Genomic DNA, 25,720 nt, shown 5'->3' on the forward strand with positions numbered 1-25,720 from the left:
GGAGGGAGGAGAGGAAATAATTCACAGGAGCGCTTGATTTTACAGCCCTCATGTTCTAGCCACAGCAGATAGCCATCAACCAGGGCGATAAATCACCCTGAAACTACAGCGGTTGCGTCTCTTTCTGTGGACACAGTTATTATTCTAGCTCTGGGTAAACAAACCGGGGGGAGAGTTATGTGACGGGTTTGCGCGCTCAAATGTGGAGATTTCACTACTGCTGCATTACTCAGCGGAATATAGTTCTGTGCTGACCGACAGGAAGCTGGGCAGGATGACAAAACAAACATACCCGAAAGGCTTTTAAGTCTCGCCTTTGCCCCCCTCCCCACCCCTGCGTCTAAGAAAAGCTACTGGACTACAGCTGAACTGTGACCAGACTGAGTCAATAGATCTACTAGAGAGTGAAGAAAGTATAGTGGAGGAGTAGAAGACAATGATTAATAGTTTACTGTTTTGGCAGTATCCTACTTTGATGATTACATAAATTAACTGCAGTGGCTTAGTCTGAAATTAATTGGAAAGAGGAGGGAAGAGCCAAAGCGCAAAGTGCAGCTGAACTGGATTGGATAAAGATGAGACTAGAGAATGAACAAAAAGCAGCACAGTGCAACAGAAATGAACTGATTTATATTGTCTAAGCTGAACCAAATCAAACAGAAGGTAAGGAGAAAACAGATGGACAGAGAAAGAGTGAAGTTCATATTAAGGTTAACACATACAGAGGACTGACAGATTGCTAAAAACAGACGAATAAAACTGGAGTGATGGCAGAGAAATTGAAAACAAAGAGAGTTAAAACAATAAAAAAGCAAAAGGTAAGAGAAAGGGCACAGAGGTAGAAAGAAAGAAAAACAGAGAGAGAGAGGGGAGAAGTGAGGGCGAACAGACCTAGCAGTGATATAGAGAGAGGGAAGAGGGGAGAAGGTGAGTGCCAGAACGGGCGAAAGGGCAGGCTTGTTCAGGGTCTCAAGGGCCACTTCAACGCCACACTTAACAGTGTAAAAATACTGCTGACCCTCCGACTGACCACCTTTGATCAGACAGTGCGCCAGAGACAGAGGGAGGGGGAGAAAAAGAGAGACTTATGATTTCTCACTTGGATTGTGAGATGGAAAAGATTTTTGATATACTGAGGCAATTTTGGATTAACTAGAGTTTAGTAATTCAGGTGGGGAGTTTAGTGTTAATATTAGACTTAGGATTTCATTTATTTGATGTTTATGGTGAAGGATGGTTTAGGTCAGGATTTGGACTTGTCTTAGGCTCGAACACAGTCTACATGTTTTGATTGAGTTAGATGAGAAGATTGATGCCACTCTCATGTCCGTGCATTATGTATAGAGCGAGCAGCCAGCAGGTAGTTAGCCTAGTTTAACACATAACTGCCCATAAAACTACAAACTGCTATTTCAACATGGCTGTTGTGTATGGATTAAACAAATTAGATAGAGATGTCTCCAGATGTCTCTATCTGTAGATAAAAACGTCTCATTCTTATTTCCAGGTGATTGTACATTAATGACAACATACCTATAAATATTATATTCCAATTCTGCCAATAGATCCTCCTGAATGTTACACACTGGACCTTCAACTCTCAGATGTGAGAGTGGTATTGATCTTCTCATCTAACTCTTGGCAAGAAAGGGAATAAGCAGATTTTCCAAAAAGACAAACTATTTCTTCTAAAGGTTGAATTTACACACAATGTTGTTGAAGATGTATCTGTACATTTAACAATGAAATACAATCCAGATCCAGTTGGAGAAACATGTTAATGCATTTAAAGACTTCTCAAACACCAAAACACTGCACAATGGTCATCAACAGGATTTTACAACTCCAGACCACCGCAATAATTTGTATCTTTCGTTGCAATGATCACAAGGTAAACAGCTAAATACACTGTTCACGTTATGTCATCTACTTGATTGGCCACCTTGATGGATGATCTTACAGTGAAAGTTGAGTGAGGATCAACTTTTTTACAGCCCGCTGCATTGCTGTACTGACCTCATTCAAATATATAGGGGGCTAAAGTTGGTTTGAAGGCGACATTAGCCAAAGCAGTGACTGTGTACGTTTGGTTGTGTGTGAGCACAGAGATGCAAACAGATAAAGAGAAAGAATGTGTGTGAAATAACAAAGAGAGAGTAAATGTTTGTTGACATCGTCGTGTGAGAGAGGAAGAGAGGGAGAAGGGAAAGGTGAGAGAGTTGGATAAAAGGAAAACAACTAGCAAATAAAGAAGGGTTAAATTACGTGACAAGGGGACCAGGGAGACTTAAGGGGAGGGGGGGAGGAATGTGTCCCACCAAATCACACCTCACACAAATAGACTGCTCTCCACTCTGTCAGAGCCAATTATCAGAGCAAACAACCCCCCTGATGTGTGCCTGTGTGTATTTATGTGCCTGTGTGTGGGCATACACCCTCACCTTCTCCCCTCTGATAGTGTGCGAGGTGTTTATTGTACAATCTGCTACCGTACTTTTTAAAATGTTACACACTCTCAGCTATCTAAAGTGTCACCTCTAGGCCTCCTTCTCGTTTTTAAAATGCTTGTGTGCCTGCAGTGATGTGTTCAGAAAGTGGTTACCCAGTTTTCCAGCCAAGTCTGGGGCATGTTCAGAGTCACTCCTGGCTGTTCCTGCTTCACCTCTTGAACCGGAGTCATCTGTTGAGGGAGAGAGACAGACAAGAAGCGCATCATTAGTAGATTGTCAGCTAATGAATAGTGGATAACGAGTAATACTTTGCAAAGACACCTGATGCAAAACAAATAACATGAGTGAAAGGGAGTTAAGAGGATTTTTTCTGTTTTCTGTCAGCACCTGACAGTTGTTTTATGTGATGCAGCCGATCATGATGTATGATTGTTTGTAACATAAATCTAAGATATCAGTGATACATTGCTCTACTCTTTGTATTGGATGCAGATGAAGCATCGCTGTTATAAACTGTTTAAAATACTTATACCTTACAGTAAGGACAGCAGTAAAAGTAGGAAAACATTAGCCGATAGAAAAGCAGGCGTATGGCAGGGAGTGGCAGGTAAAGTCGGGTCACAGCGGGTCAACAGGTGACACTGAGGCGTTACAGCTCACAGGACTGAAGCCACGTACACGTACAGAGACTATTGGCTTTCAAAAACGTACTTTCCATCCAGTACTGAAATGACAAATCATATGATATGTCTGTCCATTAGTGTGACTGTGCCAGAGACTCGTTGCTACTGCATGTCACGGGTTAAGAAAGCTCTAAAATTATTCCTGCAAGCATTCCACTACCCTTAATCATAAAATCATTCATTCCTGAGTCATGCCACTGAGAGAGCATGACCATAAATATGTGCCTTAAACATATAAAAAGAGGGAGAAAAGTTTTCCCAAAATTGACTTTCGGGGAAAAATAACAGGGTGCACAGAGCTAATTCTTTTTCACACACTTTCATACTGTATGTGCCGATATCGTCTACAGTATCATGTTGCTTTTACTCTCACGCTGGCATATCAGTTTCACTCCCTCAGCATGTCTTCCCACATCTATTATCAAAAAGATACAAACATCTGTCTGGACCTTCACGCTAGGAACCGCTTCAAGATGGAACCAATGTAACTGAGGGGCCCTTTAACAGGGAGGTGGGGAGGGCTGATACAGTGCAATATCAGGTCTGTCAAAATACATGTGGGGGGGGGGGTTGTGTGCGGTTAACTTGGCTCAAACCCGAAACTTCAACCAAAACCTGATGGTAGTTATGCAAAGAAAGAAAAAGGAACCAAACAGCCTTGGACCACCTGCAGGAAATACATGAGAGTGCGTGCGTAATTGTAAATGGATATGTTTATCGTGCATGTTGGTACATATTCTGATCTGTGGGTGGATTTTAGAAGACCACCTGAAAGTTCGGAGTGTTTAATGCAGCGCCAAATGTCTTTAAAGCATCACTATTTGGATGATGGAATGTAAGACGCATTTGAAATGCAAATAGGAGGCATGACCTGCATCCTCGGGGCTGGTATTAATAGCATACTGGCAGTCCGTGTGGCGCAGACCCTGTATGTGTGTGTGTTTGTGTGATATGAATTCCTATATGGGTGTGTCAGTGCATGTGTGGGTGTGTGTGTTCTGACGTTATTTAACTAAGTGGTAACTTGAGGTGGTGGTATTCCCGTTGCACCTCACTCCCCCTTCCCTCCCTATGACTCCCCCTTCATCCCTCCCTCCTGCCACATGCACGGCGTGTTCTGAGAAAGGGCAGCGTGTTTGAAGCCGGGCGGCACGGGGGTCTGATCTGAAGGGGGAACATGGTTTAGCACTCTCAACAGCTAGAAAACCCTCCCCCAGGCCTGGTGCGAGACTGTAAACCTTACTTGGCAGACCTCCTACAGACCCAATCACAGAGGGGGTCCTGGAACACTTCCACTGTCCATACAGTGCAGCCATACATCCAAAAGTATCAAAGTATTTCCCAAATTTAAAACATCTATATGCCTATGTATAGCAGCTGTGTATTGTGACACTGATGTAGAGACAAATCAGCAACAGAAAATCTGCCAGTGCATGTGTTTGGATTAACAATATAAACTATACATACACTTATAGTTTTCAGATAGAGGTAACATAAAGAGCTACACAGTATGAAAAGTTACATGTTCTCTACCCTGGCACTATGTGCAATTGGATTACTATAGTGTGGAAAGTGTGTACATCACATACCTAGAAGTACATTTATTGGAATAATCGGTCCTTCTTTCTTTAGATCCCAATGTAGTTATTTCAAAGCATGGTCTTATCTGTTAATCACAGAACTATACAGAGTTTACCTACTACTTGGATGTGTAATAATGTCCCATATACAAAAGCCTTTTTATATTGTGTCTGTCTCCATCTTTGTCTTTATCTGAGTGCTAGAAGTTCAATTCAATTCAATTCAATTCTATTTATTCGTATATTGCCAAATAACAGAATAACAAAAGTTATCTCAGGACACTTTTGACATAGAGCAGGTCCAGAGCAGAACAACCCTCTTTATAATATTCTTTACAGAGAACCAACAATGATGTGGATTTGTTTATATAAGTATAAATATCTGATTCTGCCTTAAAAGATTCAATGTCAATCGTTATACTCTTGTACACAAGTTAGTCGCCCCAGTGTCCTGCTAAAAAAGCCCTTCCCTGACACATGTTTGGGATGTAACACCTTTTAAAACCTTCTGGACCTTTTGTGAGTAAAGCTGTAACATTATCTTTCAGTGTGAAACCAGCAAATCACACGTCTGTCAACATGTTAAGACATCCAGGCTTCAGAAACAGTTTCCGCCAGCGGAGGCAGTTTTACACCTTTCTTTGGCTCAGTATGTGCAAGGTTGCGGGGTAGACTTAATGTTTCACTGTTTGTTTCAAGTTGAACACATACAGAGTGGAAAACATATTCCCTCCCTGCTTCAGCTGTTTTCAATAAACAAAATGTTTTCTTTTGATCCCGTTCCACCTTCTAATGTTCAGCCAGATACTTTGGCTGGAGATTACAACAACCAATCCTCACACACTCACACTCACATGGCCACATACATACACAGAGTCATGCATATGTAAAGGCAATCTGTATAAGTGAGGGTATACATAGTGTCAATAAGCTAAAGGCAGCTACATACTGAAGAGTCCAGAGCCAATCCAAAGGAATATCGTTCCAGGGTTTAATCCGGGCATATCTGAATGGATCAATATCGTTATGTTTGTAATCAGCCAAAGATTGTTTGTTTGTGAGGGAAGAACTTCACTCTGTAACATTACTGTACAACCGTGCGTGGACTGAGTAGTTTCAACAAATCATATATATATAACATATAATAAGTCTTCTCTGTAGTAGATCACATCAATAAAACAATATTTTTGAAGCAGGCCCTTCAGTTTTTTGGGTGAAAAATAAAGTGTGTCAGAGTAAGTAGGCTACAGCTGTTATTTCAATGTGTCAGATACACATTTAATCTACCCAATATTAAAGGGGTCGGTTTGGAATCACGGCCAAAAACGCCTGAATCGGAAATCCCTTGGTTTCATGCAAACAACTGAACTTAAGAACTCTAGTTGAACATCCAACATGAGCTACAAAGACACAAAAATCTGTAAAATTATAAAAATCCATCAAGAATTATATATATATATATATATATATATATATATATATATATATATATATGCATTCACTTCTACCACAAGCTTTTGGACCACATGTGTCCGATTAATGTTTATTTCCCACATCATGTTCTTCTTGTCTTTACCCTTCTCCCAGGTGTATTAATTTGAAGTTGCAGAAGATATGGGAGGATATCTTCCTTTATGTGACAATATGAGCATAGACTACAACAAATGTCCCCCCAGAGTCTACAATTTGGAGTTATGTGACCTGTTGTGTATCATCAGTATACAGACATTTGCTTGCAGTTTTTTTAAACATAATTTTGTAAAACTTCCTTCCTTCCTCAACTGCCTTTGCACAACATCATGCATGGTATAAAACATCTGAAATGCTCCTTTTATCATGTATGAGTTACTTTTTTGATCTCTTCATTTATTTCACTCTCTCTCCTCACACTTGTGCTTTCTGTTTAATTTTCTGCCTCTTTTCTTCATTGTTTCTTTTCATTCACCTCTCTTTTGATCTACAGGGGGGAAATGGTTCAACAGTGTGCTACATTTCACACATTCACTGGCAGGGTACCCCAGTGTGAGTGTGTGTGTGTGTGTGTGTGTGTGTGTGTGTGTGTGTGTGTGTGTGTGTGTGTGTGTGTATTTGTATAACCTCCTTTTGTATTTACGTTAAGGTCTGTAGAGAAAAGGCAGCAATTGGACATGAGCACGCTCAGAAATATGACTCCCAACAGTCCAGTGTGTGGGTGTGTATGTGTGCTTAAATGTGTGTGTTTGTATGTGTGAGTGTGTCCAGGAGGCCAGTGTTTTCCTAAAGGGTCATGTCCTTCCAGGTTTTAATATAGAGACACTGGATATGTGGACAGAACCTCTGTGTGTGTGCATGTGTTAGGGCTGGTATGTGTATGTGTGTGTGAGGGAGAGAGAGAAATGTTTCTGTGTCAGCTCTTACTGACCGCTGGTTGTTGCAGCATCAGGGCCAAAACCAGCCTGATGTGAGTTTGTGTATCTGACAAACCCAGTAAACCACTGTTAGTCCTCTAAAACTGACTACGGTCACAGTTTCAGGCTTTACACAGGCACAGCTCGCCTCATACTTGATCCAGCCTTGAGCAGGAGCTAAAGTGAACAGTATCAGGGTTTATTTTGCAATAATGACCCGCGCTCTGTACATGATCCTGCTTATTACATTGCTACTTATTATAGAAATAGGGTTTGAAAATGATTTCATTGCTTTGGCTAAAACATTAGTATGGGACTAATACTGATGTGGACGTTTCTGTTCTCACTCATCTCTATGTTTCCTTCATGTCAGGGCTTTGCAGTTCCTCCAGATTCTATGATCTGAACTGGGTCCAGAGCAATGGTCTGTTATTCACTATTCAGAAATGACGGACAATAGAAAGTCGTAATGAACCAATCAGAATTGAATATTCAACAAAGCTGTGTAAGTGTACGTTTTACAATATGTTTTGCAGACTGGAAGAAGAGACATTATTCAGTTAAACCTCGGTCTCAAGAGGGTTTATTTTTGCTTCAGCAACAATAGCTTGCTTTAAATATTGCAGAGGATTGCAGTTTTGAACAAAGTTGAACTTTAGCCCTTCGTAATTCTCATGGATTGCAATTTGACTCAAATTTGAACTTGATCTACTGCCTAACCCGAACCCTAACTGAGCCATGTTTCAAGCAAGTTATTGTACAGTTAACTTTATTCTTTAAGTGAGGTTTAAAGTTCATTCTTGACATTGGAAGCAGTAGTTAAGAGTTGCTCATCTGTCATGGTATTGTAGATGTTAACATTTTAAGGACTTCTCATCCAGAGTAGATTCATCCATTTCTGTCTCTATCCAATCTTCATTAAAACAATAGGTATTCAGCCTATTTACAGCTAAATCTGCTGCTACATAACTATTTCCTGAGGAAGATCATATAGTCTAGTCTGCAGGAAGTGATGCATGTATCATTTTTTATTTATTTATTTTATTTCGAAGAATTTGAGAATCTGTTAAACAAAGGACCTCTGGTAGGTGCAATGATGGGTACCACAGAAATTCTTTGATTACTATTTTAGAAGAGCCTGGGTAACAGGATAAGATGATAAATATTGTATTTGAGTGTCAGACAGATACATTTTAGAACCCCATTGTTCAGTACAGTTTTGGATGTATCCTCCATCCACTGTAACAACCAGCAGAATAAACACCATTTGTCCTTCAGCAGTTTGTTGGCCAGTCAGTGCACTGACCCCCTCCTAAAACACACACTGTCATTATAACTCCATCAGTTCAATGATACTCTGGAAACAATGGAACCACATGGATCTTTCTTATGTTATAAGCACATTATTGCTGCTGTTGGAATATAATGCACATTTATATAATATAAATACATTTTACAGGAAGGGTTTTGTTTGTGGGTGAAGAAAGAGACATCCAAAAGCTCTCCCTCTGTTTGTCTGACCCTATCTCTCTCTGTCTCTCTCTCACACACACACACACACACACACACACACACACACACACACACACACACACACACACACACACACACACACACACACTGCATTTTGACCCCACGTTCCACACATACTTCTCTCTCCAGCCACAGTAATCATTGGAATATTTATTTGAATTTAGCTGCCACAAGTTGCAGCATTACACACAGTGTCATTATAATAAATGGTTAGTTTTACATGCTGTGGCTCCAGATCCCAAATGTAATACTGTAGATGTTCTGTGGAAACCTTCTGTCAGCAGTATGGCTTGTGTTTCATATGTAATTAGCAGCTCATGTAATCCTCCATGGGCACTAGGTGTTTAAAGTACTTGGGAACAAGCCATATCACCAGACTGTACAGACGTGGATATTAATGTGAAAATTAATATGTTTTCCGTAATTTATCAAAACAATAAAACCAATAAATGTTAAATAGTTACAAAGCATCTGCAGGACACTAATGATATTTCAGTGAATCAGCACGCAGTTCAGGGTTGCAATGCAGAACATTTATTGACAATCAGGATAATATTTTAACAAACCAAACCAAACTAACTAGCTTTTCCTGGAGCTTTCAACCATATCTCCTTCATGGACTTTGTTCAGATGAACAAACTACTGTAATGAATAAATCAGCTACTGCTCTGGGCTCAGATGTGAACAAATCTATATCCATGACAACTTAACAAATTCCTAACAACTGATGAAGACTGTGTAATACAGCTGAAAAAATGAAATTCTGTGCATATGGAAGTGGGTTGAAATGATTAGGTGATTAATCAATATATTCAAGTAAATATGCCAAACATGTGCTGGTTCGTGCTGATCTGCTGCTTCTCTTTGTTTTGTTTCACTGTAAATTAAATATCTTTGGGGTTTGATTGTTGATTCTACCAAACATCACCTTGGGCTCTGGAAACTTGTTATTCAGCATTCAACACATTTCAACATTTTATACATTAAATGATTAATCAGTTAATTTAACAAATTACACATTAATTGATCCTAACATTTTATTTTCACAATATTTGATGTTTTTTGGTCTTCTTGGACCTTTAACATCACCAGAATATGAATTGCTAATAAAAATAATCATGAGCTGCAACCCTATTATTATGGTTTTAACTTTATCACTTTGTCAGGAAAATTGTTTTTCTTGTCCCTTTTTTTGTTAGAATCCCTTTAATCGCTCTGCCTTTGGATTTTCTTCTTTAAAGCCATTTCACAAAATCCAACATCCATTGTTCCAACACATGATCCAGAAGAAAAAGTCATAGTCTCTAGGCTTTAAAATGTCATATTCTCAAGAGAAAACAGCAAGATGTATGTTAGTCCACGTGTACTCTACTCAGCGCACACACGCACACACACACACACACACACACACACACACACACGCACACGTCACTGTGATTTACACTCACGCCTGTGGAGAGGCTGTGTAGCCTTATGGAAATCATTATAACTTGTGCTGCTACACAGTCCTCCATTAACAGCATGAGAGAGAGACATCGAAAGGGGCTGCGACGGAGAAAGAGAGGGAACAACACGGGAACTGAATGACTTTTAGAGGAGGTCAAGAGGCAGCAGGAGAGAGATGAAGAGTTTGAGAGAAAAAGGCGACAGCGCAGAGAGAGATTTATTAACTGTAACCGCAGAACAGACAATCGTACACTAACAGTTAAATGTTACTCTCTATGAACGACAACACTGGCTTACATGACAGATTAACAGCTTGTGTGTGTGTGTGTGTGTGTGTGTGTGTGTGTGTGTGTGTGTGTGTGTAAACCCAGAGTATTTAGTGGTCAGTGATCTCAGTGGTGATGTGTGTTTGAGGTGATGACATTTCCCAATGTTCATTAAATCACTGAATCACACACACGCACACACACACACACACACACACACACACACACACACACACACACACACACACACACACACACACACACACACACACACATAAAATCCTCAGAAGTTATTAAACATCTTTTGCTCTGAAATGTTTCTGGAACATTTGATCTAATTACCCCTCATCATCATACACATGCAGACACGCAGACACACTTTAATACACACACCAACACCTGACCGGGCTTTCTGCTCCAAATACCCCCTCCCCCAGCCCCCTTGGACAACAACAAACCTTTTTACGAGTGCAACTTTACGATGCTATTTACAAATGCGATTACAGGTTGTGCCATTGCGGGCTTGGGCTCTCTGAAATACGATGAACACACGTCAACGTTCGGCCGGGAATTGCTTCCAGCTTTTTGACCTATTTTATACAAACCTGTGTGTGTGAGCCAATCACCCCCTCACACACATACAGACTTACTAACCCAGACACGCGCATTTACACAGAAACTATTTCATAAAGTGATCTCGGTATGTAGTTGATTAACTGAGGTTTTTGGCTGGCAAGTGAAAGCAGGTTGGCTCAGGATGTGTGTATGTGTGTGATATTACATTATACATTACTAAAGAAAAAGATAAAGAAGTTGTCGAGGTTCATATGGCTGAATCCTCAGTTATTCAGGTTTTATTACTAAAGAATGGATAAATAAAGTCTTGACTAGAAATGTGCCTTTTGACAAGATTTTTTTTTAAGAGAGGGACGGGTATCTATGGGTAACAATTTTGATCAGTAGTGCACTTGACATGAATAACCAGCTTCAGTTTTTCCAAAGTCACTGAATCTAAAAAGGCTTCCCTCATCAATGCATATCAGTTCTCAAACTATTTTTAAAAGTAAAACAAAATGTTCAATGTTTCACAACTGAATTAGGTTGCAGCAAAAGTAACTGTGAAGCTTTCTGCTGTTCAGACAGGACCCGAGTTTGTTCCAAGCCTTGACAGCAAAAGTACTAAAGGTTTGAAGTCATATTACAACTCAGCAGCTTAGTTGCAACTAAAAAAAAATGCTTTGGATTGCTAAAAGGGTGAATTCAAATCCAAATTGCATTGAAATGGGTTAAGTAGGTTTTTAAAACACTGTGCACTCACACAAACCGACCAAACCACAAAGGCTACTATCTACAGCTGAACAATCACAATCCATCCATCCATTTTCTGCCACTTATCCGGAGGCTTGGTCACGTTGGGAGCAGGCTTAGCAAGGTAGTCCAGACCTCCCGCTCCCCAGCAACAATCATGAGGCATTTACCTGCCGCCTGCAAAGCCTGTCTCTGCGGGCTGCGGGCCCACAGGGAATTAATCCTAACTAATCACTAATAAGTTAATCGCAAACACACCACACATCGGTATGGAGAGACATTCCATCTCCCTACAAATTTTAAATGAAGGATGTCTAATCAACTGCTAAAAATGACTGGGCAGCAGGTGAATATAGTTCCCAGGCTTCCAAGTCCTGAGTAAAGCAATGTTTCAACCATCAAGGTCTTCACTGGGGTAAAAAACCTGACCAAGGCCTGACTGTCTTGTCAAAATGTTGCCAAATTCAAGAACATTCACTGTGCAAACTTCTTCTACATACATAGTAAATCCATTCATAGTTTCATTACAAAATGGCCCATTCTTTTGTCTTTAAGTACTGGATGTCTGATGTCTGAATATCCAACGGAGTGAAAAGGGCGGCAGACAGAGAAACACGCGTGGTCATCAATATGAAGAGCTGACCACTCCTGTAGCAGCATTATTACTGCTTTTATAACCTTGTGCCCAGCTGGTCCGGTCGTGCAAGTTCTGCTTACCGCTGCAGCAAAAAAACATCCGTGTATATTCTTAAGTTAGATTGGAGATGTTGAACATTTCAGGCTTATCTAACCCATAATCCCTTGCTCTCCACCTTCTCTGTCTGTTCTCTCCCTGCAGAAGTAAACACTGAGTGTGTAAGTTTCTACAACATAGTCAAACAGAGCTCCGTTTCACTTACAGACTAAACAAAAGCAGTTTTAGGGGAAACCTTTTGTATGCCAGCATCACGTTCGATAGAGGACAAGAGAAATAAAGAGTGAAGGTGCATGCATCTGTGTGTGTATAAGTGTGTGTGTCTAACTCTAAGCAGAGCTCTGTATTTCCTGAAGCCGAGCAGACCGCAGTTTGATCTTGTGCCATGAATGGGCTCAACACAGTAATTACAGCCACCTGTGTTTGTGTGTGTGTGTAAATGTGTGTGTGTGTGTGAGGTATGAGTAGCTGCATGAGGGAGGAGGGTGACTGTATGGTCACGAAAAAAGCGACCTGCTGTTTCCACTCTGTCTACCTACACATACTGTACACACATTTAGGGAAAATAATAATGTAGTGTCATACTTTGAGGAGGTAGAGGTGCTGTTCTCCACTCTTGGGTTAACCTTCAATGCATGTGCGTGTGTGTGTGTGTGTGTGTGTGTGTGTGTGTGTGTGTGTGTGTGTGTGTGTGTGTGTGTATGCATTTGCTTTCTATGTCAGGCCTGTTACATTCACTTCGGCCTGGGCCATGTCTCACAACCAGGTAGCAGGATGTCTGAGTCTGTCTGTCCAGCTGTCAGTCACGCAGTAAAACCAGGGACACACCGGAAGGCATTTTAAGTTTAAACACAAGAGCACTCAAATCTACTGGGCCCATTTTAAAGTGAGAGAGACAGATTGGGCCAATTGTTTCATTGATCAACCACTGCTCACCGCAGATTGCTTGCTTTGAAATTATCCTTTCCATGTAACAAGGCTTGATGATGCACATTTTTACCTTTTCTAGTGTGTGTGAGACAAATTGCTTCATTCCAGAAATGCAACTAGAATAATAACATGAAATAGACAAATACGATCTTGTGTAGATGAAGACTGACAACATGTGACTACTCTGTGTTTGATCAGGAAGCTACAAACTATGCACACACATTGTCCTTGTAGATAAAAAAGGCAGTTTTATGGCAAAACTAGTAAATATTACTATGATCACAGCTTAAAACATCTGGTGTTCTTTTGTTTCACTCCTCAACAATGTAGCTGTGAAGTTTTTTCTCAAGAGTACAATTGGCTTAAGATGAAGGTCAGGCTGTAGTGTTGAATAACAAAAAATAAAAAAATGCCATTCAGAACAGCAAAGCCTCTAAAGGTCTCAGTTCCTCGTGACAAAATCCCCAATAAGCTATCGCTTCCAGGTAACTAATTTAAGCCAGGGAGCTGAGTTTTGGCTAAAACCGCTCGCAATAAAATTTTGTTCCAGGAAGTAAAATCTACCACCCCTACAGGCTGAAAATAGTTCCAGACCCCTCGGCACTGACACTTTATAGATCCACTGTACAGCTGTATTATATTGTACTGCTCTCTCCCTTTTCACCCTGTGTCCTTTTCTGTTGTAATTCATATTATCTTTTGAGGTGACTGGTTAGCGCTCTTGTCCACACTGACTCAGGATGAACAGCAGAATAAACTCAGACGTTTCACTTTCCGGCTGGTTTTCCCTCAACTTAACATTTGTCATGTCGGTCAAACACCTTGATTTAAGAATTGTTATTCTGTAGGTGGACTAACAACAACCTGCAATCTCATTGTCAAGTCTCACTTGATGAACAGTACAGTTACAGTTTAAGGGATTAGATGAGGGCACAAGTGTGATTTTATGCTGCATTCACTTGAGATGGGTATTGTCGCTATTGTCACTTGGTTGCTTATAATGTTAACAGGAACTTGTAACTGTTAAGGTGTTGACTTTAGCTAAATCTTTTAAGCCACAACGGAATAGACTTTTGTTAATTTTGTTATGATTTATGACCATATCTATTTGTAAGCCAGCCACCCTTACCTTAGTGAAAGTACAACAGAAGCAATCAATACATTTTACCTTTATACCTTTAGATAGCTAACAGATTCTTAACAATCAAACTGTACTATAGCTGCTGCATCACATCTCATACATTTAACCAGTTAAAACATTTAAGCACCACAGACATGCACTGCACATCACCAATAGCTTTCCTTTTTAACTCTGTGAAAGTGTTTTAGGGTAGATTTTCCTTGAGTAAGAAACTAAATCCCTATCTGCTTTCCTCCTGCCGACCCTGGCCCCTGACCTCCCTGCGAGGAGGAAAAAGAAAGAAAATGATTCCACTAGGGATCAATAAAGTATCACATTATATACCGGTTCTGACTCCAAGTATTTCAGTAAATCGTTCTTCAACTGCTGCCTCAGTGTAGCAAGGAGGGGAAGGAAGAGAGACATCAACTGTGTCGCTTCCAGCTGACAAAGCACAAATCCTGCCCCGTTCAATCTCCATCTGATATTATCCAAATACACAATATGTGATTAACATGCCACATTTTTATGGGGCGTTAATAAGTCCAGATCCATTTTCCAGCAGAGTTACTCCTAGATTCAGCTTTGGTATATTTTCAGATGCTGCGGCCAGGCACGGGCCATTTACCCTTGGCGGTCAGGTTTAGGTTAACAACTAGGCCTGGGTTTGGTTATGACATGAAAAATGTTGAGAAAACCAACAGTGAGAAAATACACGAAGAACCCTGGCCTCCTCCAACGCTAAACATGGACTGTGTCAGAGCGTAAAGTGTCAACAGAGCGAAGAAATAACATACAGGCACGCGGCACAAGTGGTTCCATATACTCGCTCATAAACGTCACACAGCCATTGGGTTTATGAGTTCTGAAAACATACAGTTAGGGATCAAGTTTTTGGTTTTCTGTGTGTGTGTGTGTTTGTAAAACCAAAGCATCTGGTTGAGTTCATTTCATTTTTCTATGTGTCATCCTTCTCTTTCTTTCTCTTTTCCATATGCATATGCAGTGTGTGTGCTTGTTGATGGAGCTGTTTTACATCACTGTTCACACTTCATTGATGGAGCAGCGGGGTCAAGTGTGGAACACAGCCCGAAATTTGCCTAAAATGGAGACGATATGGATGCCACACAGGAATCTGGCAAACATACAGCTGCAGCCTTAAGCCTTGACCCTCGACCCGGCAGTTTAACGTGATGGAGGCGATGCAGTCAAGGACAGAAATGATTCAGTGGAATTACTGAATTACTTCATGTCCGTTGCTCACAGTGGGCTCTGAGATCACAGATGTTGAAACAGAGTGTGTCAACATCCAGCAATATGTAGGAAGTGCAGATCACATATAAGATCAGAGGCATAAATGCAAACTTGCAAGACAGTCTATGAAGGACTGTTAAGATGCAGAGATGCAGAGAGCTCTAAATTAACTACACAGACATGGGTTTAAAGGGGAATTGCACTGTTAATACTAATATAATGAAGGTGACCAAAACCTTTTTTTTTCCCCAATACACTCATTGCTAACAGAGTTCACTACCTTCTTTTGCATCACTTAATTTCATCTGTCTACCAGGTGTCCATCACACAATGTCCAATAAAACAAAACTAAAAGATGCTATCGCTGATGTACTTGGCATTTTCAGTCTGATTTAATCCTAAAAATATTGACTTATTCTCCCTAAAACTCTGCGTAGACCCTAATCAACACCAGTTATTGGTGTCCACTTATGTCAGTTGACATGATAGGAAAAGAACAAGACATATACTTCATGCAAATCCATGCCTCAGACAGAAAGACAAAAAACAGAGACAAACATGCACAGAAACATCAAAACTTGCCTTTTTCTTTCAAAGTATTGGACAGTTTTACTTTTTATGCCGTCTATAAGTAATTGTAGACATATGCAACCTGCTACAAAGGGTCATGGGTACTTCTTGCTTTGTTTTAAGCGATTACAAGCCAAAAAGTACGGACCAACAGTTTCAACAGCAACCAGTGTGTGTGCTATGTTCTGAAGGGATTCACTGTCTGTTTAAGATGCACCAAGTCAGATATATTTAGTCATTTGCTCCAACCTCAAACCATCCTGGCTTATAAAAAACTACTGCCATAACCCAGAAATAGATGATGTCCCCATTGGCAAAGTGTAGCCTCTCTCCTGTGTGAAGGTCCGCTGCACAGAACATTAGGCAGAAACGTTAGTTAAGTAATTCCTTAAGGACGACTGATGGTAAAACAACTTACCAATGTACTTGCGGCCCCTATACATCACTGTTAAAGTGCCATGTTGTCTTAAAAAGAAAAGATGTTTGGTCAAAAAGAGATCAGCTGCATAAATATGTCTTTGAATGCAAGTTTATGTGAGTACATATTTTTGCGTAAAGTATGTGCAAATCATGTATGTGGGTTTGTCTTCTTTTTATGGATGTATCTGTGTGTATTTCTGTCTGTGTTGATTTTGGTTATTTAATGTGCTTGTGCCCTTGAGTGAAAAAGCATGACCATGTGCATGCAATGTGTATTTGTTATTGGGTGCTTAAGTGTGTATTAGTGCATCTGCCTGCATTTATGTGTGCATTTGCCTGAAAGTCTACACTATCTATCGCATTCAAGTGCATATTTGTGTGTACTGTAAAGGTGCCTGTGTGTGTATGCATGTATATGTGAGTGTGTGTGCTCGTACAGCTGCTGCTCATGTAACTCTAGTAAACATCAAGGCAGCTCTTTGCTTTGCTGAATTAACAAATCTCTCACATCCATCGCCACGCGCCGCCTTTGAAACGTAAACCGCCGGCCTCGGCTCCGGTCTTTGAACTCTCAATCATTCTCTCCCTCACCCACTCTGCTCCCCTGTATCAAATTATACTCCAGTTAAATATCTACTCATTAGTACTTTAGTAGTTTTCTCCCCATTTGACCTCCTTCTCATCTTACATTTCTGAATTCATTTTCACAACTCGAGGTGCGATCACAACTGCTGTGGGGCCACCTAAGGCGGAGAAGGCTAAGAAGATAATTTCTACTTTTGGTTTCCTAAAATAGTGCACTAGTCCTTCCTCTTAAATCTCACCTACTTCCCCATTCTCAGAAGACTTGTCTACTCCTTATTACTGACTCTTCATCCATGATTCCTGAAGCTTTTTCATTTAATGGCTTCTACAGTCAAGTGGAAGTTCCAACTACCTCCTTTTCCTGTCTTATCTAATGTATCATCTGTTAGACCACAACAATTCATTAACTACAAAACAGAAAAGTACTTGATAAAAAGCCTTTGACAGGTAAAATAAAAACATTCAAGTACTTCATATTAAGTTCTGTAGAGTGTACAATTTTCTGTACAAGTCAAAAAGTTAGGTAAGATGTGCAGTTGTAAAGTTGTAAAGTAAATGTAAAACAAAATAACCAAAAAACACATTCATTTATGATCCAGCGGTGAAGTTGCACATTGCAGCCATTTGACTACAGCTCAGACCTCCAATTGTGTAGGAGAAACTATGGTTTCACAACAATTTTTATTTCCAGGTGATTATACACAAAAACGTTCCTATAAATATTATATTGAATTTCTGCCAAAAGATCCTCCTAAATTTTACACACTGGAACTTTAAGTGAATACATTTTAGGTTAGAGAGCAAATTGCTGGCTTTTAAGCTTTAGAGGAATCAGACTCACTGACAGGTAAAGGTCAGTTTTACATCATATATTTCTCTAGACCTGACTGCGTAATGCTGATGCAGCTAACTCCACCCACCTAATATTCCCTGGAAAGTAATCTACACATTATAAATTATTGATGAATTCTGTGTGACCCAGGTCCCCCTACCGCTGCTTTGCTCAGTGCTGAGTGTTAACTCTGATCCCTGCTAGAATGTCAGCAAGTCACACTTCAAAGCAACTACTGGACCTCATAAATGTGGGTATGTCATATGCATGTGCACAAGTATGCATGTGTGAGCTGGTTTGCTTTGCACATACTTGCATGTATGATTGTTTCTGCATAGATCTGCATGCGTGCTCACAAGTGTGCCAAGAGTGTTTACACCCCCTTTTGTACGTTTTTTAAGTATATGTGTTGAGAATACGCAGCCGTCTTCTTTAACTTCAAAGATGTTGGCACGCTCTGCTGTGTGAGGCTACATGCTGACAGCCTTCTTTGATGAACAACTATTAACAACAATGTAAAACTAACCCGCTCATCACGATGCGCCGCTGGGCGACGTTTCAACATGACTCACCCCAATGCCTGCTTTGTTCAACACTCATTTGTGTTAATCAGAGCTGCTTGCGGATTAATAATAATGCAACTATTTATCTGCACCCAGTGGGAAGCTGTCTTGCTGCCTACTCACCTCCAATATTCAATGTTTTTCTAGAAAACAACTCAGCAGGACAGATTCTTGCATATGTTTGGTCTTGTAGTCAAGGAGCGTATGTCTACATGCCTGCTACCAAGTTTAGACAAAAAAAAGACTAAAAACTGGGTAAAACTAAGTAACACAATGCATCAGGCAGTTGTTTGCAGTATGCCCATATTGTCTGGAGCGTACTTGTGCAAACTGACAGCACACATTGCTGCTGTCAGGTGAAAAGCTCTTCACCCACAGATCATCGACAGGTCTAGGGAATTTTATGCCCTTTAGGCTTAGAAAATCCTTTCAAATCCCTAAACACACTTTTTACAGTAAAGAAAGTGCCATATTTCTCAGAATGTGACACAGTGGCACTGAAGATACCACATGCTCAGTCTCAGATGGATAAATGCAGGTAACCAGTAATATTACAGTACAGTAGGAGGAGAAGAGTCTGCGTCGGCTGACGGTATTAACTCTGTGGCTTATTCTCATTGTTTAACGACATGTCTGACAGCATCTACACGTCCTCCGCTCTCCCTTCCTTTCGTCGTACTTCTGTTTTCACTTGTTTTGAGAGTTTTGGTCTGCGGGCCAAGTGGAGAAGAGAACCAAAAAGGACACGCTCGTCACAACGGCTTAAATCCAACGAATGCTGGCATGAAGCACTCTGAACGAACCCCCCCATCAAAGTAACGCTTGCTTACAGAGAAATTGTCTAAGGATGTTAGCCTTGAATGAAAGCGTGGACAATCTCATAATAGCTCAAACCCTCTGGAGTTGAAAGAAATGTAATGTGCTGAATACAGAATGAGCCACAAAGAGATATGACCTAAAATGTATACATTTAAAATCTAAAAATGTAGTATACATGCATAGACAAATGCAAAATAGAGGCAGAACAAAGGAATGTAGACAAGAGATTATGGTCATGGCCACAGTTTGTGTGTGTTTTTTGTGTGTGTGTGTGTGTGTGTGTGTGTGTGTGTGTGTGTGTGTGTATCAGTTTTCAGTATGCTGTCACACTGATCAAACTTCAGGCTGATAGCAGAGGCGCCGCACAACCATCACTGTGTTTGTCTAAGAGCCACGGGGAAAAAGCTGCACATACACACACACCTTATCCAGACATCACAGCAAAAACATATTGTGCATGCATTTATGTGAAATATAATGCAGTGGTATGCAGCGATATTGTGCAAGTAAGTACATGCAGACACACACACACCTGATAGCTCTGAACAAAACCAGTCTGTCTTTTTTTTTTTTTTTTTACAGTGACATTGTTTCAAATTACATATAATTTCATAGGATATTTCAGTCAGCAGTCATTTTCTGTAATGAGTGTTTTTTGTTTGCCCGTTTTCCCCTCAGCTATGTTAAATGTTTAAAAACTACAAGCGATAAAGCATTTTATCAAACTTCCTGGAGCTGAGATATGGCATGGTGGCAAAAGCCAGTTTAGTCTATCTGTCTTCTACCACCACATGACAAGAAAACACTGAATGGGCAACAAGGCTTTATCAAACCCAGATAAAACACTGGCATTGGGATACATAGCTGAAACTGTGATAAACCTTTCTGATAAGCGGAACAAGTTTTTCCATGCCTGCTGCTTTTTTTTCTAAATGCAAGTGTTTTTCTGCTTGTTGTCAGTGAGGTGAGATTGGAAAAGCCAGATGTAACTGCTGGAATCTGAAGAGCGACAAAAGGAGACTGAAGGGGGAATCTCTGAGCATAATTCGCTCTTCACGTCGTCATTAAGACATCAAAGCCGGCTGCAGAAGATATAGGGCCTTTCAGTGCTGACACAAATGCATTCTCGGGGAGAGGGAGAGGAGTAGCGAATGAGAGAAGAACAAGAGAGAAAAGAAAGGAGAGAGAGGAGGAGGAGGGACGTTGCGTGCTGAAGAACCAGTCTTTGGCTTTGATGACGGCGCAAGAGCGTAGCAGCAAAAAGCAGACAAAAGTTTCTAAAACTTCAAAAGAAGCCTTTTTGTAGCGCAGGTCCGCTCCCTCTTTCTCCTTGATTCCTCCATTCTTTCCTCTCCCTGCTCTCTTCAAACATGTCTTTGCTAATTGCCAGACCCTGTTCTGCCCTTCGCAGGCTCTCCACTCCTCTCTGGTCTATTCAGCAAGGGGGGTTGTTAATGCGGGAAGGCCTAATAACCCGCTCTGAGTGGGACAATGGAGGCTGCAGGGCCAGCAACAAAATCCCAGCCCTAATGAGAAAAGACTCCTTCAGCGAACAAGCAGGTCTGTCAATAGACTGGCCTATTATGGAGTTACAGGGTGCTGTGGTGGGTTGGGGGCATAGCGTGTGTGTGTGTTTGTAAGTTAGGGGTGCATCTTTTCTATCTATGTATGTGATAGAGACATAAAGTAAAGTAAAACTAGTGTGAAATGGAAGAAAATCAAAGAAAGAAATAGGAAGAGAGCGTGTGTGTGTGTGTGTGTGTGTGTTATTATGTGCATGTGTGTCTGCGTGAGTGTGTATGTGTGCTGCTACCTCCTGAGGGTAACAATAGTGAACAGGACAAATCCTCCAGACCGCATAATGGCCACTAAGCTGTCTATTCAGAAGTACACAGCTCCCCTGCTAACTGCTCTGATCAGACACGAATGCCCGCGCTCTCCCATTCACGCTCCTTTCCTTCCTTCCTTCTTTTCATATTTTCTGAATCTTTCTTGTTCTTTTTCTGCTCATCTGTATCTTCTGATTCCCTGTCAAGCTACCCATTAGCATGGCATTATCGCCCAATTTTATTAAGTTAGGCATATATGTCTGCGAATAAATAACAAGAAATGTATTTTTTTCACAATTCACTACATTAACATACAAATTTAATGGGTCTTTATCAAATCAATCACAGTTTGTTTGCTTGTTTATGTTACAAAACTATTAATGGCCAATACACAGTTATCAATATGTATTCAACTTTCAATATCAATATTTTACATTAAAAAAATTGGCTAGGGATGCACCGATATTCACTCTGTTGGCTGACATCGGTCCACCAGTAAATAAGATGGCATCCACGATATCGTTTATCTGTTGTGTGTAACATCCGTTTTGGCTAAATGTTGTGTTTTTTATTTACAACTCAGATATTGGAGAAATAATCACCTCCATTTTCAAGCAACGGCACAAATTTCACACAAATACCGACAGCGAGCAGTTGTTCACCTCTGCTTCTCACCTCTTGGATGAGAAGAACAATAGACTGAGCAGCAACAAGGCAGAGATACATGTTTTTTGTACATTTCTTTGTTTCTCTGGCACAAAAGGGGGAATAAAAAGAACATTTGTTACAATAATACAATTGCTATTTTAAATATCAGTATCGGTTTAAGAATTCTGTGCATCCCTAAAATTGGCTTGATGTATCCATTAATCTATCTACTCCTCCATCTGTCGTGCTCCCTGCCTCTCCCTCCTCTTTCTTAATCCCTCTTCTCCTCTCCCTTTCTTGCATCTTCTCATCTGTCCTCCCCTCTTCCCCTCTTCCTCCTCCCAATCATTTCTGTGGTGTGTGTGTGTGTGTGTGTGTGAGTGTGTGTGTTTGCACTGATGAGGTTTTGAAGAGGTTAACCCCTCTGTCATGAGAACGTCAGAGTTGTCATTGTTGCGTGTGATGAACCAGGAGCTATGCGGCGAAGGATGCTGAAGCACCTTCGTTCCTTTCAGTTGTACGTGGGGAGGGGTGATGGGTTGGTGGTGGGTGGCAGTTAAGTGGGGTGGGGGCCCGCATGGCAGATCTCCGACAAGCACCACTCTATCGGCAGTGAGTGTCTCCTTGAGAGGATTCGCTGATGCTTTTCACATGTCTGAACTCTCCTTGCTCAATCACTACCACTACCCAAGTTTACTCACTTGGTCACTTACATCATTGCTGAAATCGATTAGTTGTTTGAAAAAAATTATTAAACAGTATTTGATAACTGATTTTCATGTTTTATGAAGCACTTAAGAAATCTCCAGGATTCTCAGTTTTTTTTCTTTTTCCAGTTACTTGACAAATTTGATCAATCTTAAAATTTACTCTGGCTTAGGGCGAATAGGAATGTATCACTACTAGTGCCAACATCATATCTGACTTTGAGTATGGACACAAATATACTATTTTATCAGTACCTTGCTTTGAGAGAAATGCTGATCCATTTTCTTTCCTTAACAAAAGAAGCCAAGGTTGTCAAATGTTAAAGTTGCCTAAACACAAGGATTCATATCCAAAATATTTTCTTCTGAAACTGGTAAAATGTTGATTTGAATCAGGAACTATGTGACCAGAGATTAGATATTAGACACATTTCAACCTCTACCAAAGAAATACTGAGGTTTAATATCTAGCCCTACCTGTAGCTCAGCCTTCTTTGTCATTATTATTTTAATATTTGTATTTAACATGTATTTTGACAGTTCTCTTAATAGTTTCTACAGCTCTCTTCACACTTTTCCCTCAATATTACCACACATTTTCTCCTCACTTGCTTCTGCCTCCCCCTCTCTTTCCCTCCCCCCCTTTTGCCATCTTTTGTTACTATTGGACTCACACTGAGGAGTTTGGTCTTAATTACATTAAACAAACTAAGGAACTGAGCTACTTTAAATCAGCCCACATCCTCAAATATTCAGTTTCACATAGTTTTACTCATATTCAGGGACAGAGTGTACTTCATGGTGTGAGTAATACTGCACCAAATGACCCGTGTTAAATTCTGCTACATTCGTTACTTATATTTTGTACTCAAAGGATGCCCGCTATGCCAAAACACATACAGAGAAGTAAAGTTACACCTCATATTAGTAAGAGAGAGAGAGTTGCTGCGGAAACCCAGAGTGAAAACACGTTTGCTTTACACTTTGAGAACAGCTGGCAGATGAAATTAACCCTAAAACAGAGTTCACAAAGGAAGCAAAGGGAGAAACAGAGCGAGAGGTAGGTAGCACAAAGGGGATGTGTAGAGGACAGAAAGCAAGAACTAGTTGATGTCTTGTTACAACCAAGAATTGACGCATGTAACCTGTAGATGCTTCCACTCATATCTGAGTGACAGGAGCTGGAAGATTTGAGAGAGGGAATGTAATCGAAAAGAACTGAAGTGAAGACATTTCATTCTTCAGTGCAAGACAATAGCTTTTAAACTCTCCAAATGAATAGAAAACGTGCATTATTTCTGTTTTAGGGTGGATTTCCCCTCCAGAATGACTCACAGATCAGGCCTTGAGAAAAAGGCCCGCTGACTGACAGATGGCATCTAGTACGGAGAATTGAAGTTAAAGCTTGCAGAGGGTATTTAAGACCCATTAGGGGTCTTCGAGAGCTTGACTTGGCATACAATCAGTAGATGCAAGCCATACTCACTTACTCACTCACACAGACACACACATAAATGCACATACACAAGTGTAAATGGAGCTTGAAGGCAAACAGAAGGGGAAACAACGAGGAGTTGAAAGAGAGAAAAGACATCTCCTATTGGCAGTTAGAGCAGGAGGAATACGACCAGAGGAGGGTTGTGAGATCGAGGAGAAGAAGAAAGGTTTGAGGTAGGTAAGAGAGAGGAGCTGCTCAGTGTTGTGGTGTTTTTATACTGCACTTTCCACAGATGTATCAATACTTTAAAATTAATCAGTGTGGACATACTGTGAAGTGTTTCCTGTCTTTGCTCTCTTGATGAAATTTCTAGAGATACAGTACATACACCTCTCTTGATCCCTACAGTGGTTTGGATTCAAGCGTGACATCTCAACCTGTTAGGACCTGGATTTCCAAAACTTCCATTATCATTATTCTTGGTTTTTTTTGTCCTCCAGAATTGTTGACGTCTTCACACTGAAGCCAGAAAAAAAGCCGAAGCTTTATTCTTTTCTTTCTGTGTGTTTCCGTCCTGTCCATCTTCTTTCCGTCTCTTTGCTGGAAGTGAAACGAGGCAGAAAGAGAGGATGTGGGACAGACAGCCGTGAAATGGAGGCCAGGGCCCCTGAGGAGTGTGAGATCGTGTGGATGTGTGCGAATGCATCTGTATTTTGTTCACATCTGTCTGTGATGTGTGTGCATGGAAAAATAACGTTATGTTTTCCTGTTCTGTCTTGTTGGTGTGTATATGCACAGAGCTACATCCCACATATATCTTTTTGTACATCTGAGTGTGTTTGTTTCAACTGGACTCAACAACATGGCGGAAAACAGCTTTTGAAACTCGACTCCATTCTTTCTTCTTTGCCCCCCCCCGCCGCCCCATGCTCTTTCATACGAGCACGAACACACACACACACACACACACACACACACACACCAGCATGTTTACATCTCCATTCTCCACAGTGCCACCCTGATTTCCGGAGGAACAGCTTTGTCTACCTCACTGTACGGGCGGCATGTTGTTCCAACAGGAGGGCCAACATGAACTGAACAGATCTGACGCAGAGCAGCAAGAAATGAGTGTCACAGTGAAAACAGAAATATGGAAGCATCTGCACTGTCAGCTCTGTTTTAACTTTATGCAACTGTTAACAACTCAAACTTTAACCAGCAGTTCAGCCTTCTAAAGTTATATATTTGATTTTCTAATGGTCTAAGACGCATATCAGGTAATCCCAATGTCCCTGGTTCGACTCTGGAGACGTTTGTTGTTGTCTGTCTCTCTACCCATGCCTTTCTGTCTTAGTAGGACATGCCAATGGGGCTGCCATAACTGTTTATTACCTTTTTTAGTGTACATATAACAACGTCTCACAACATAAATAAATAAAGAACATACACTAACTATATTTTGAAGTATAACAAAGTGAAAGAAATAAGAGACATTGTAATCACTGTATTACATAAAACCTACAGCAACTGTAGGAGCAGTAGAAGCCTTTGTTAACTACTAGTTTATACAGTCAACTGTCAAATAAACTTTTAAAAAATTAACCAACCACACAACTTTTACTTCGTGCTTTAACCTTTTCTGTATTTTTATCAGGCAG

General features: G+C 40.6%; 1 protein-coding gene across 1 annotated transcript in view; it reads right to left on the minus strand.

Moving 5' to 3' along the window:
- Positions 1 to 25,720, minus strand: part of fgfrl1a (fibroblast growth factor receptor like 1a) — a 71,025-nt gene that overhangs the window by 10,734 nt on the left and 34,571 nt on the right. The window contains exon 4 of the mRNA XM_051419446.1: positions 2,603 to 2,680. Coding sequence (XP_051275406.1) covers positions 2,603 to 2,680 — 78 coding nt within the window. The remainder of the gene's footprint in view (positions 1 to 2,602; positions 2,681 to 25,720) is intronic.

Source organism: Dicentrarchus labrax, unplaced genomic scaffold (genome assembly GCF_905237075.1).
Source record: "Dicentrarchus labrax unplaced genomic scaffold, dlabrax2021, whole genome shotgun sequence".
NCBI lineage: Eukaryota > Metazoa > Chordata > Actinopteri > Moronidae > Dicentrarchus > Dicentrarchus labrax.